This window comes from Meles meles, chromosome 19 (assembly GCF_922984935.1).
Source record: "Meles meles chromosome 19, mMelMel3.1 paternal haplotype, whole genome shotgun sequence".
Classification (NCBI taxonomy): Eukaryota; Metazoa; Chordata; class Mammalia; order Carnivora; family Mustelidae; genus Meles; species Meles meles.
In genome coordinates this window covers 47,134,477-47,147,897 of record NC_060084.1, presented here as the reverse complement: position 1 = coordinate 47,147,897, position 13,421 = coordinate 47,134,477, and the positions used below count along the sequence as shown (strand labels likewise).

General features: G+C 58.5%; 1 protein-coding gene across 2 annotated transcripts in view; it reads right to left on the bottom strand.

The window, feature by feature from the left end:
* The window catches only part of GRIK5 (glutamate ionotropic receptor kainate type subunit 5), a 50,471-nt gene extending 37,250 nt beyond the window's left edge, over window positions 1–13,221 (bottom strand). For both annotated transcript variants that reach the window (XM_045987609.1, XM_045987610.1), the window contains exons 1-11: window positions 12,959–13,221; window positions 9,470–9,598; window positions 8,982–9,146; window positions 6,610–6,707; window positions 6,342–6,507; window positions 4,324–4,502; window positions 2,955–3,008; window positions 2,692–2,853; window positions 1,022–1,174; window positions 555–659; window positions 340–447 (exon numbers count right to left, since the gene is read on the bottom strand). In XM_045987609.1, the coding sequence (XP_045843565.1) occupies window positions 340–447; window positions 555–659; window positions 1,022–1,174; window positions 2,692–2,853; window positions 2,955–3,008; window positions 4,324–4,502; window positions 6,342–6,507; window positions 6,610–6,707; window positions 8,982–9,146; window positions 9,470–9,548 (1,269 nt within the window). In that variant the 5' untranslated portion in view covers window positions 9,549–9,598; window positions 12,959–13,221. The remainder of the gene's footprint in view (window positions 1–339; window positions 448–554; window positions 660–1,021; window positions 1,175–2,691; window positions 2,854–2,954; window positions 3,009–4,323; window positions 4,503–6,341; window positions 6,508–6,609; window positions 6,708–8,981; window positions 9,147–9,469; window positions 9,599–12,958) is intronic.
* Between the last annotated feature and the right edge of the window lie 200 nt (window positions 13,222–13,421).

Sequence of the window (13,421 nt, the reverse complement as noted above, 5' to 3'; positions counted from 1 at the left end):
ACATGTCAACACCCTCAAGCGGCCAGTGTGGCAAAATGACCATGCCAGTGATGGTGATTTTCGGGGCCAGACACTGGGGGCGGCACCCAGCCACACACTGTGTGGCCCCATAGACTCCCCATGACACCCACCATGTGACAGCCAGCTGCTAAAGCCTGTGCCCTCCCCTCTTGCAGGGGCAACGAAGCTGGTGACACCCTGGCCACAGTCAGGAGTTGCTGGGTGCGTGGGTCACATTCCCTGCTGGTCTGCGTGCTGCCTGTGCCGAGGCACCCCCCTCGCTGGGACTGGGTTGGGGCATGACTCAGGAAAGGGCCATCCCTGCCGAGGGCCACTCACCAGAATGGTTGTGACCACCAGTGTCTTGTTGGCCAGCGTCTGCGACAGGTTGATGTCCAGGGTGGTGGCGTTCATGGCCAGGGTCCGGTTAGAGTACCATACCCCGATCTGGGGCAGAGAAGCTGCCATGAGCATGAGGCCGGCCTGAAGACGCCTCAGCCCCCTGGGCCGCCCCCACCCCACCGGGACTCTGGAGGTCCCCCTGGCCTGCTCACCTCGCGGTGGCCCTGCCGGGACTTCTCGAGGATGCGCAGGGTATAGTTGGTCCTCTGCCCTTTGCTGTTGAACTCGACCCGCCCAGTCAGCCCGTCATACTCTACCTAGCAGGGCGGGAGGCGGGCAGAGGGGGGGTGGCAGGGGCCCGGAGGTACAGGCGGGAGAGGCCCAGAGGGGAGGAGATGGAGACAGACAAGAGAGGGAGAGGGACCAGGGAAGACCACAGTTAAAAGAGAAAGACAACTCCCAGTAAAAGAAAGAAGGTGGGACAAAGAAGCCAGGAGAGGGCCGCGCAGACGGGCAGAGGAAGGCCAGGAAGAGAGAAGCCACAGAAAGGAGGAGGAAGAGGCCCAGAGAAAGCAGGCGGTGGGTGGGGAGGGCAGAGGGGCCACAGGGTGGACACAGTGAGCGTCCCAGCCTGAGGCGGACGGCCCTGCCCCCTTGGCCCTCCCTGCTCCCGCCTCACCATGCGCAGGTAGTTCATGAGGCTGGTCCCGTGGGGCCAAATGTTGGCCGACGTACAGGCCAGCGGTTTCACGCCGATCTCCTGGCTGCGGTTCAGCTCCCGGACGGCGCTCACCACCACGTGCACGGCGTCAAACATCAGGGCTGCCGACAGCTGGGGGGAGGGCGGGGGGGGCAGGATGGCAGAGAGGCAGCTCAGCCAGGGCACCCCGCAGCCCTCAGACAATGCCCGTCTCTCCAGGAACGTGGAACCAGGCAGGCAGGCAGTGAGGACGGGTCTCCGGGCGGTGGCAGGGGGTGTCTTTCTCAGGGAATCAGATGGCTACGGGGAAAATGCGCGTGCTGCCCACACGTCTGCGGGAGTGGCTCTCCCCGAGTCATGCGGCCACGCGCCTGTTTGGGGGAAGGGGAAGTCAGAGAGGGTTGACCTGGATGGCCAGCCGGGTCACCTCCATAGGGAGATGTCCGTGGGCCTCAGGGCACGTCCTGCCATTTGTGCCCATATGGCTGATGCAGGCACGGGAAGAGGGCCACAGCCTGATGCTCATGTATGCAGGTGGGACACACACGCCTGTCTGTCTACACATAGCGTGGGTGTGGCCTCTAGGAGGCAGGCATGGTTGGGAGCCTGGGCCTGCACAGCAGAAAGCTCTGAGCTGGAGGCCTGGCTCTCCTATTTCCACCTCAGTTTCCTTCTCTGTAAAATGGGGATGATTGTACTCTCTGCCCCCACCACGTTCTAGCATGGGGATCAAACAGGATAAATGCACACGGGCTCAATACCGCCCGGTGCCTGGTGAGTGACACCCACCGGGTGCCGCGCTGTGGCTCACGACCCGTGGTGTGTGCGTGTGTGTGTGCAAGAGAGTGTGTCTCTGCCGGGTCGGTGGGAGGGTCTGAACGGTTGTGTTGTGGAGACAGGTGCACACAAATGCGCCTCTGCTCAGGTAGGTCCATGATGTCCGATGGCCTGGCTCCGTGTGTGTGTGTGTGTGTGTGTGTGTGTGTGTGTGTGTGTGTATGCAGGAACAGCGTCTTGGGGCCTTGGCAGGTAACTATGTGTCTGGGAACAAACACATGTAGGTATGCGTCTTTCGTATGCTTGCATTTATTCAACATATATTATTGGACGCCTACCCTAAACCAGGCTGATTTCGGTGCTGGGAATACAATAGTGAACAAAGAAAGAAACCCCTGCCATCCTGGGACAGTCTATTTACTTGTATCTATGCCTAAGCAAAATATAGAACGACTCCTGCGGTGATTAGATATGCAAGGACGACAGGAGCTAGGGAGAAAAATTCAGTAGGAAGGGGAACTAAAACACTGGGGAGTTTTTTTTTTTAGATGGGGGACCAAGGAAGGTCTTATCACTAAGGGAACATTGGAGTGCTGACTTGGCAATGAGGGAGAGTCGCTAGTTCTCTGGGGAAGTACACACAAAGTAGCGGGAGGAGCGAGTGCAAAGGCCCTGAGGTGGGTGTGTGCTGGGGCCACACAGGCACCTGGAGGAGGCCTGTGTGGCTGGGGAGCATAGGAGATGGCATGGGAGTCTAGTAGCATGTACTCAGAAAGTGAGTGGGGTGCCAGAGGGTTCTGAGCACCATCTGCTCGAGGTCTGAAGGGACCCACAGAAGTGCCTGTGTGCGTGCGGGGAAGGCGAGTGCTCACCGCAGGACCCGGGTAGGTGCTGGCTTCACAGTTCTCCCTCCAGGACATGTTGAGGCTGCGCACAAACTCGGGGTAGAAGGGATGTGAGGTGTTGAACATGGAGAAGCCCAGGATGTTGGAGGTGTCCTCCACAATCCCGTCCAGGTGCAGGATGGGGAAGTCCTGGGACCCAGAGGAAGGCGTGAGGCCTGGGGCCGGGCCCTAGGCAGGCCAGACACCACGGGAGAGGCCGGGGGCCCAGAGAAGCTCGATGGGGTACGCACCATGGTGGTGAGGATGTACTTGTAAAACGCTGAGGTCATTCCCAGCTCTGAGGCCTGGAGAACACAGGGTGGTGCAGACGCAGTGGAAGAGGCGAAGACCCACGGGCCGAGCCGAGGAGACGCCGAGAGAGGGAGAGAGATTTAGAGACAGGCCTAGTGAAGACACCCGTGGGAGACGCAGTAAGAGACACCCCGAGACAGAGACAGGGAGAAGGAGACGCGTGGGGCAGAGGAAGACCTCGGTCCCTGCTGTCATGCTGTGTGGACTGGTGCCCCAGGTGAGATGGAGGTCTCCGCAGAGGAGAGAAAGGCGCACGCAGATGCCCGCACCCCTCTTTAGGGCACTTACAAGGCTGCCTTCTGGAGACAGGCAGGCAGAGGGATGCCTTAGAAACAGGGCACGCCGGGAGGGTACCCTGAACCTTAACCTTCTCCCCGCACTGCCCCAAAGCTGGGTATGGGCTGCTCCCGTGTGGGGCTCAGCCTGGTCACAGGCCAGATAAGTCACCCCCTTCTTCACAGTCCTCAAGAAGAACAAAACGAGAAGGCCTCTCCCTACCAGGGGTGGGAATCCTGTCCCTGCTATGGTCATTAGAACAGGAAATGGCGTCAGCCTGCATTGCCTGAATGGCAGGTACTGTCATCATGAGGGTTGGGGACGTGCAGGCTCGAGAGGAAAGTGACCACTGGTCACTCAACTCATGGGACCCCAGCCCAGGCCTGCCTGCCTCCCTCCCAAGCCCGAAATCCTTTCTCTAAGCCTTCCTGCCTCAAGGGCCCTATGGATTCTGTCCACACGTCTTCCTGTATGCTATGATCAGCAGTGACATATGGTTTTAATTAAAAAAAAAAAAAAAAACTAGAGAAAAATAAATAATACAGATTGGATTATGAGTTTGAATTAAGAGCAGGGAAGCAATGGGTGATGAATGAATATAGGTCACTGCTGGCGGGCATGGCGGGACCTGCGGGGGCAGGTCCCAGCACTATACCGGGCCTGGGTACCCCTGAGCCAGTCCATTTCCTCTCCCCGCCCCGGAACCCCAGCTCCTTTGGCCACAAAATGATTATCACACCCACCCCGCAGGGTGGGTGGGAGCCAAATTCAAGTGCCTCCACGCGGTAGGACAAGCACTTAGTGAAGATCATGGGGAGCTCCCGAGGCAGCCAGTGTGCAGAGAGAGGGGAGGGGACTCTCCAGGGCCCGACTAGGGGTGCAACCGGGAAGCAGCAAGCTAATCATCTGTGCGTCGGAAGTGGGTCTCCACGCCCCATGGGACCACTGAGTCACGTGGGCATGGGGTGACTTGCTCTGTGACGCCACGTTTCTGCCCCGATTCTGCAGGGAATCAGGGACGGGGGGACCCACCTTACGGAGGATGAGGTGGGAGATGGACGCGTTGGCGTCAATGATGATGGTGGACACCTTGTCGTCACGGATCTCCTTGAGCAGCGGTGTGGGGTCCCGGCTGTCGTCCAGCATCCTCACTGACAGCGTCTCCTTGGAGATGAGGAAGCCACGCACCAGCTCCTCCAACCGCAACAGGCCTGGGGAAGCCAGAGGGCCTGGGTGAGAGTCCACGGCAAGTGCCCAGAGTAAGGGAGCCTAGGAGAGGACGAGGGCTGCACTGCCCAGAGCATGGTGGCTTTCTTGGGGGTACTGGGCCCCAGGACCCCGTGCTCAACCTCCAGGCAACTGTCTCCTGCCACCTTTCTGCCTCCTGGGATGTGTGACAGGGATTTCACAGTTCGCTTGTGCAAGCCACATTCCATTCCTGTCATGCAAGCCACCACCAGCCTGCCTGGGGCTCAGGCCCGAACCCTGATGGCAACCCAGCCTCCCTGCTCCCGCTCTCTCTCACCCACACCCAACATGCCAGGCTCCACCTGCAGAACAAGGCAGAGCCCATGGTGCAGGGGTGGAGGGAAGGGACACCTGAACCACAGCTTTCTCTCAGCCCTTCCGGCAGCCACATCTGTCCCCAAGGCTATTCCTGAAGGGCAGCCACAAGCGAGCGAAGCCAAGGAGTGCCTCCTCCTGCACAAACCCTCTCATGGTTTCTGGTCCTTCCAGAGGTCCTTAGCCTCTGGGCCCCACTCCCCCTGCCCACCCTCTCCCTGTCTGGCACACACGCCCCCACCCTGTGGCCCCCAACCTGTGGCCTCCATGCCAGCTGCTCCCTCTTCTCCCGGATGGCCGCACAGCTCTCTCCTTCACCTCCCACAGATCTTTACCCCCATGTCACCTCCTCAAAGTGGGGGTCACTATTCCACTTCACATCGCACCCCCAATCCGTCACCCTCTTCTGCTTGTCAGTAGGACTTACTACTTCCTAGTTCCTCCCATGAAGAAGCCAGGGGACCCGGCCTGGCCAGCGCATGCACTGCTCTGTCTCCAGCACCAAGAACAATGTCAGGGTCGTGGCAGGCATTCAGTAAATGCCTTTGGAAAGACGAATTTCTCCTGGAGGTTGCTGAGCATGGCTCCCTCTCTCTCCGCCTGCACGCCTGCAAACCCACCAGCCCACTGGACATCTCTCCTTCATGGCCGCAGAGACACCTCAACCTGACTGCGCCCTCTTTCTTGGGCAGAACGCGGTCACCACCGGTGCCGGCACCCTCTCCCTTTCCCCTCAGGACTCTCCTCAAACCCCTCCAGGCCGCTCCAGCCCGCAGCCACACCAGAGACCTAACCAGCACCGCTAGACCCTGCCTGTCCCTGATCTGCCGGCCACAGCCCGCAGCCATCTCCATCTGCGGCCAGAGCTCTTTCTGTGACACAGTGTCAGTGTGTTCCCAGCCCCGCCCCATGTGGGAACCTTCCAGGCTGACACAGGGCCCTGCGTGATCATGCCTCCTGCATATGCTGCTCCATGGCTCCCACACACGGGCACCAGGCTCACTGGGAGCTCCTCGAGCCTCTCACAGGGGCCACATGCCCCTGGGCCCTCGGCCTCTGCCTGCCACACACCCCACCTCTCCCTGACCCCCAACACCTCCCCAACCTTCAGGTCCCGCTGAGAGGCCCCTTTCTTGGTGACCCAGGCTCTGAGCCTTCTAGACCTGGGTGGGATTCCCTTCTTTGTGCTCCGACAGCACCTCATAGGACCACTGATGGTGCTCGGCTGCCATGTCCCCTGCTGGTCCTGGAGTGACCTCAGGGACCACACCCAGTGTGCACCCACCAGGGCCTAGCAGGGGTCTTGCACGTGGGTGTCTGTCAGTAGCTGAGGACCAGATGATCTCTTTAGGGCGGTGGGGGGGTGTCTGGGTCCCTGAAGGGGAAGGATGTTAGGGGACTAGTGGAGCTTGTGCCGTGTGGGAAACCAGTGCTCTTGGGCAGGGGAACTGGGAGGAATAAAAGCAAAACACCCAGCTCTCCCTCACACTCGGCCTTGGCGCAGATGAGGCTGGCCGAGGGGTAGTTGAAGGACTTGAGGATACGGGAGACCGCCAGGCTGACGTCCTCGTTACTGGGGTACAGGCTGACGGACGCGAAGCGCAGGTACTGCAGGCGGGGCGTCTCCTCAGGACCCACTTTGATGTGGGGGATCTGGACAAAGAAGGAGCCTTTGCTTCTGCCCTATTGCCCCCTGCCCCCGTCCGGCCTCGCCTCCCAGGGACCCACCCCTGCCCTGCCCCACACTGAGCTTACCTCCTTCTCCCCACAGATATGGCTCACAGTGGAGGCAGACGCAGGGCTGGAGGAGGGCCCCAGGACAGACACGACTCCCTTGGGAAGGATCTGACACACTGTGAGTGGTGGGGAGAGACAGATGGCGGTCAGGGGCCCTCCTCCCCGTCCTCACCTGGCGCAGAAGCACCTCTGATGCTTGGAGCGGCCTGATTCCCCTTGGCCACCCCAGACCCAGAGGCCCAATCCCTGACCCCACCCACTGCATTGGATAAGATAGAGAGATGGGGAGAAATGGCAAGAGCAGTGGGTCAGACCAAGAGAGAAAAAAAAACGGAAGGACAAAGAGGAAAGAGCAGAGGCCTCCTGGCTGCAAAGCTGGTGTCTGCTTCCCCAGCCTCTCTCTTACTCCTCCTTTCTAACCATGCTGCAACCTGTGGTACGTCCCACAGCCCCTCTACCCCAAACCCACAGCCAAGGCCCCTTCTCTGCCCTACATCCCAAACATGATTCTTCTCTTGCATTCATTCACTCCTCTTTCTTCTGATTTCTCTCCCCTTAAATACATATGCTTCTCAACACTGGGAAGTAGGAGTTGTTCTTTTTGTCTGCCTGGTGCCCCTTCCCATGGCAGAACCCTAATATTCCTCAGGGAACCGTAGGTTTCCCAGGATTGGCCAGCACCCAGTCCAGTAGCAGAACCATGCTGTCCTCGCCACAGTGATTAGGGCAGAGACAGGGACAGGCTCAAACCAGGCCATCGAGAGCCTTCCCCAGGTTTCTGTTACAATTATGACTAAGTGTGCTATCCTGATAAGATAGAAGTTTTGAGCTGTTGGGCCAGGATATTAGTGAAAGTGTTCCTGAAAATGAAACCAACTTAGAAGAGATTAGGGCCCACAGATGAAGACACAGAGATTCCTGGGACATCATTAAAGTTCCTGGATCAAGCCATGCCTGAAACAACCTTGGGACATCATTTGAGTACCTGGATCTAATTATGCCTGAAACAATCCTGGGATATCATTTCAGTACCTAGATCAAGCCATGCCTGAAATTAGTCCCTAGGTCTTCTAGTGTCATGAGCTGATAAGTTCTCTTTTTCCCTTAAAACAGCTCGAGTGGGGTCTCCGCCACATCCAACTAAAAGCCTCATAACTAAATCCCTTACCTTCTTCCAAACTGGATTCTTCTGTGCATTCCATATTGGTAAGGCCACATTTGCACAAAGCAAATGCTTAGAACAGTCCTTGCCTTCAATCCTTCTCTCAATAGGCAAATTAGTCACCAAGTCCTGTCTCTTTTTTGTCCTCATATTTTCTCACATCTGTCTCCTTCTCTTTGACCCCCTCCTCCCCTGCCCTACCTTAGGGCTCTCAACTTAGGCATGCAATAGCCTACGCACTAATCACCCAAATCTAGCCTCCAGATTCACCTTCCAGAAGCCCAGCTCCCTAGCCTAAACTCATCAATGGCTCCCATCTGCCTAGAGGTGAGGATGGCGCCTTTCAGCCTGCCACTGTAGGCCTCCTTGAACTGATCCGCCCAACAGCCCAGCCTCATCTCCTATTGCTCCGTCACACTTCAGCCCAAGAGTCTCTCACGATCCCTCCAAACATGTCCTAAGTCCAGGTAGTCGGGACAGGTGCAACCCCACACCCTATTCCTCAGCTCCATATACCCACCTCCTCCGCTCCAGCTTCTGAGTATAAGCAAATGCCTAGAACACCATCTGCTTCCTTACTCTCCATCCCAGCTTCTCCCAGTTTGTGTTCTGTGCCGCACCAGTCGGAAAAGTACAGGAAACACTGTACCCCGTATTTCCTCTCACTGATTTGAAACACGCATGAATATAACAAAGGCTCTGATAAGGCCTGTAAGAAATCAGCCACTCTAAAACACACTGAAGACAGCATCTCCTGAAGGTGTACAAACCCAGCATGTCTGTTCAAGAGATACCTATTAACATTCACTTGATCCGTTAGGATCTGACAAATACTTATGCACCCCTACTATGTGGCTACAGGGCATACTTCAAGCAATCCCACTCCTTCTATATCCTGCTCAACTTTCAGAGCTCAGACCTTTTACTGTCCCTGCCCCTGAGGTCCCCTGGCCTCAGCGGCCATGCCCATCACTACTCAGTTCTGGGGACTATGTCCCTGGCCAGCTTATCTTTCAAATGAGGTCTTCCGCTCCTATAGGGTGGGGGTGGGGCTGGTGTTCTCCCCACCTCCCCATGCCCGGAAGCACCATCTCTGGGAAGGGGAAGGCAGAGCAGACAAGGAAGGAAGGAGCAGGTGGAGCTAGAAAGCAAGCAAGCAAGCTGAGAAACAGACTGAGGGCTACCAGCCTGCCCTGCCTCACCCCACGCCCCCTGTGGCCCTGCTCACTGGTGTCCGTGGTCTCGTACTGGCTGTCCCGCTGAAGCTCAAAGATGTCTACTTCCACCCGGGCCTTGGCTGGGACCTCGATGATCCCGTTGATCTGCTCCCGGGCCAGAGCCAAGGCCAGACGCTCACCGCGGCCACACACTGTCTGGTCGTCCAGGATTGCAGCTGAGGGGACACAGGGGATGGGGACCAGACTCCTGGGTCCTGAGAAAGGAGAGGGTGGGGTCCTACACCCCTGGGCTCTGAGATGGGGGTGGGGATGCAGACAGAGGGGTCTAGGCTCCTGGATCTAGGGTTGGACAGAGCTGGGGTTCTGGACTGCTGGGTCCAGGAGGAAGAAGCTGGGGGCTGTTGTTCCTTGTTGCTGAGGGAAGCTGAGACCTAAAGCCCAGATTCCTGGGTCCTGAGGGACTGGACTGCTCGGGAGGGTCTCTGCACTGCTGCGGGAGGGTCTCTGCGGGGGCGGGGCAGGGGCTGTAGGGCCTCACCCATGCGCAGTGATGAGAGCACCTGGCAGCTGGGGCTGGCGAAGGCAACAATCAGCAGCAGCAGCAGCTCAGCCGGCATCTTCCTCCCCTCCTCATGGGGACGCAGCTGCCGCGGCCCCCACTTGCCACCTGCAGGGAGCCCCCGCCCATGGGGAGACTGCTGACATGGGGGGGCCTCAGAGCCCTTTGGAAGACTGCGAGACGGAGTGGTGACCACAGACCCTGGGACATTGTGGGTGAGCTCTGAAGGGCCCTGCCCTTGTCAGAAGCTGACAATACAGAGGGCATTGCTACGAAGGAAATTCAGCCTCTGAGAGCACTACCAGTGAAGAGCTCCCAGCGCTGAGTGGGACAGGCCCTGCAGGAGGACATTCACAGCTACCAAAATGGGAGGGATCTCAGGTAAGAGCAAATTCCAAGGACCATCCCCACTGCAACGGAAAACCAGGAAGTGCCACCCCCCCACCCAGTTCCGCCCCTGTCTCTGGGCAGGCAGTTGTTACTAGGCAACAGAAACTGGCTGGAGAGGATGCGGTGGTTGCTAGGCAACCCCATCCCAGGCCTCACTTGCCACTTTCCTGACGTCCCTGGCTCCCACAATCCCACGGGGAGAGAGGCCTGGACATCCGGGGTCTGGAGGGAGAGTATCCGGGAGTTAAGGAAACTTGGAAAGAGAGGGAATGATGGAGAAAGATGGAGACACATACAGAGACACACAGATGGAGGCAGAGGCAGATGGATGGACCCAAGGCAGCCAAGGGGCTAAAAAAAAAAAAAAGTAGAGAGAGAGAAGGAAGAAACAGAGACAAAAATAGGAAGAGAGGCTGAGGCAGAGAAAATACAGAGACTCAGAAAAGGGGAAAGAGAAAAACGGCAGAAGTACAAGAACAAGAAGATCGGAAGACAGGAAAAGGGAGGATAGAGATGGAGAGGAGAGAGGAGTTTCTGGGAGGTAAGGACAGGCCTAGGGAAGAGGCAGGAAGGCAGGGAGCCATCGGGGTGGAGAAAGGGCAGGATGGGGAGAGGAGCACAGGACAGGCAGCAGAGAGGGAAATCAAGGCACAAGAGAGACACAGAATAGAACAGGAAGACAGAATGGAGAGAGAACACAATCCTACTTGAGATGCCACCAGAAGCAGCTGGAAGGGAAGAGTGAGGAAGGCAGGGAGGGAGCTGTCTGCCAAAGCAGGTGCCACGCTGCAGCCCCCAACCCTGCTCCGGGGAGTTGAGGAGGAGAGGGAGACACTGCATCTTTGCTCCCCATAACAGCTCCATCCCCATGCAGTTGGAGTCTGGGATGGGGACAGCCTTCTGAGCACCTGCCCCCCACCCAGGGAAGGGATGAGTTGGGCTGGATGCACAGCTTCTCCTGGCCAAGAACCATACCCCGGTGGAAGGAATATTGGGTATCCAGGGGAGAGGGTTACTGTGAGGCCCATAGTGCTATGAGATGAGCCGGTGGGGGGGTCTCCTTGCACCCCTCCCCAATCCCCATAGAAGGGGGGCTTGAGCTAGTGAGAGAACAGAATGAAACCTGCCAGCGGAGTGTGGAGGCACAATGCAATGCTTCAGACCATCCCTGCAGCCAGGGAAACCTAGGCCAGGGCAGCAGGAGGCCCTGTCAGTCCCTGCTATGCCCTGACTCCCCCCTGACCTTGAGCAGGTCCCTCTCTCGGGGCCTCTGCAAAAGGCAGGCTGGGGGTGGGAGAGCCTCTCAGACAGGCTGGGGGCCTCAGATGGTCACCTGGATCTGAGGTGAAGGCTTCAAGGGCAGAGGAGCAAGGCAAGTTGGAGACCAGGAGAAAGTCTCCAGGGGAGGGCTGTAGAGGGGGGGCTCGGAGAGAGGCAGGAGCCCAGGGGGGTCATCCCGAGACACCAAGGGCTTCTGGGGGCAAATAGGGGAACAGACACTGGAGGGGAGGGAAGCCTGAGGGAGAGCCCGGGGCCAGGTGGGCAGGGTCCCACAGGTGGCAGACAGGGGTGGGAGCAGAAAGAGTGCAGGGGAGCAGATGGACAAAGACCTAACGGGAAGGCACAGACAGAAAGACAGACAGACCAAAAGGAAGTAAGAGAGAAGGACACACACATGTTACCCAGGAATGAGACACCAAAAGAAACAGAGACAAGATGGCCTGCGTGAGGCAGGGAAGCAGGCAGGCCTGAGCCCCACAGGCCCAGACACTCAGGCAAAGCCAAATAAAGGTGGAAGCATAGTAGCCAAGTGGGCAGAAGGAGCCGAGGGAGGGCCCCTGCCAGGGGAGGGAGACAGACAAGCGGGCAAGCAGGAGACATGGCCAAGGTGAGAAGGGAAATTGGTGAGACAAATGGGGTGAGGAAGAGGAAAAAAACAAACAAACAAAAAACCAACAGACCACAGGTGCAAAGGATTACAGGGAGGAGAAAAATCACTAAACTCTGAAAAGGAAGAGGGCCAGGTGGAAAGAGGAAGGGACCAGGGGGACAGGCACAAACTAGGGGAGGGACAGTGAAGGCCAGGGAGGGAAATGAGGTGGGGAGGGAGAACAAGTAACCTGGAGGGGTTACCAGCGGAAGGGGGCCTGGTTCACACTGAGGTGCATCTACCCAGGGGGTCTGGAGGAGGGGTGGTCAATCCCCAGAGCCCACAAACCCCAAGGCATGGGGAGGGATGAGGACCCACAGGCCAGCTCAGGACGCAGAAATGAGCAGGGTTGGGGGTTGGACCACCAAGGAAAAGGCAAAGTGGACCCCAGAGTGGCTAAGGAGAGAAGAGTAGATTTCGGGGAAGAGGGCGGAAAAGTGAACAGGAAGATAGCCTCCAAGTGCAAGGGCAGAGGAGGAGGACAGGGGAGCAGGACCACAGGCAGAGCACAGAGTGGACGGAGAGAAGTGGAGAGCGAGCCACACCTGGTGGTGTGGGCACCACCAGAAGAGCCAGACAAGAGACAGGGGAGTTTTGAGAGAGAGAGAGAGATCAACAGAGAGACACCAAGAAAGAGTTAGGCTAGCAGCAAAGAAGAGAGAAGTTGGACAGAGTCAGAGAGAGGCCCGAGAGAACACGAAATGGAGATTGTAAAACATAGACATTCCAGGAGACGGAGAGCGGATGGGATAGGGATGGGCCCGTGGCAGGCGGAGAGGACGAACCTCGGAGGAAAGAAGAGAGATGGAAAGAGAGAGAGAGCAGAGCCGGTCACCACAGGACCAGGGCTGGAGAAAGCAGGGGCGGAGACTGGCTGAGAGTCCCGGACAAGGAGAGCGCCCACAAGTAAGAGCGAGGCAGCCCCTCAGGACCCCAAAGGCTGGGGGCTGGGGGTGAGGCTGAGCTATGCACCCAGAAGAACGGTGAGAAGAGGCTGAGGGGAACGGCAGTTGGGAGATGGGGGACACGAGGCAGGCCCCTACTCAGGGAGGAACAGGGGGAAGTGGGGGCCCCACCAGGCGGCCATGAGCCCAGCCTTCCAAGACCCAGGCTGGCCCCAGCCCAACCCCCGCTCCGCAGACACTCACGGATCCTGGTGGGACGGAGGGCTGGGCTCCCTCGAGGCCCGAGAAAGACAGCGGGGAGATGCTCTGGCGCTGGGTGGTGGTGTGGCTGGGGCGGGGGGAGAGGGCAGTCCACAGGGCCCCCTCCCCCGCCACCAACAGTGGCCCCCAACTAGTCCAAAACGGGGCTCCCCGGGAGCAAGGAGGAAGGACAGGTGGAAGCGGAGAGGGCGGGCCGGGGCAGGGAGGAAGGGGAAAGGAGAAAATGGAGGAGAGAAGGGGAGAGAGGAGAGGGGGAAGGAGCAAATGGAGGGGAAGGAGGGAGGAAAGGAGGAGAGGAAGGTGAAAACGGAAGGGAGGGGGGCACAGGCAAAGCCGGGGGAGGGGGAAGCCGGCCCAGGAAAGGGCCCCCGCCCCCTCCCCTAGCCGGGCCGGCCTGGGGGGGCCACGGGGGGCGAGGACTGGCTGGAGACCAGGAAGCCGGCCA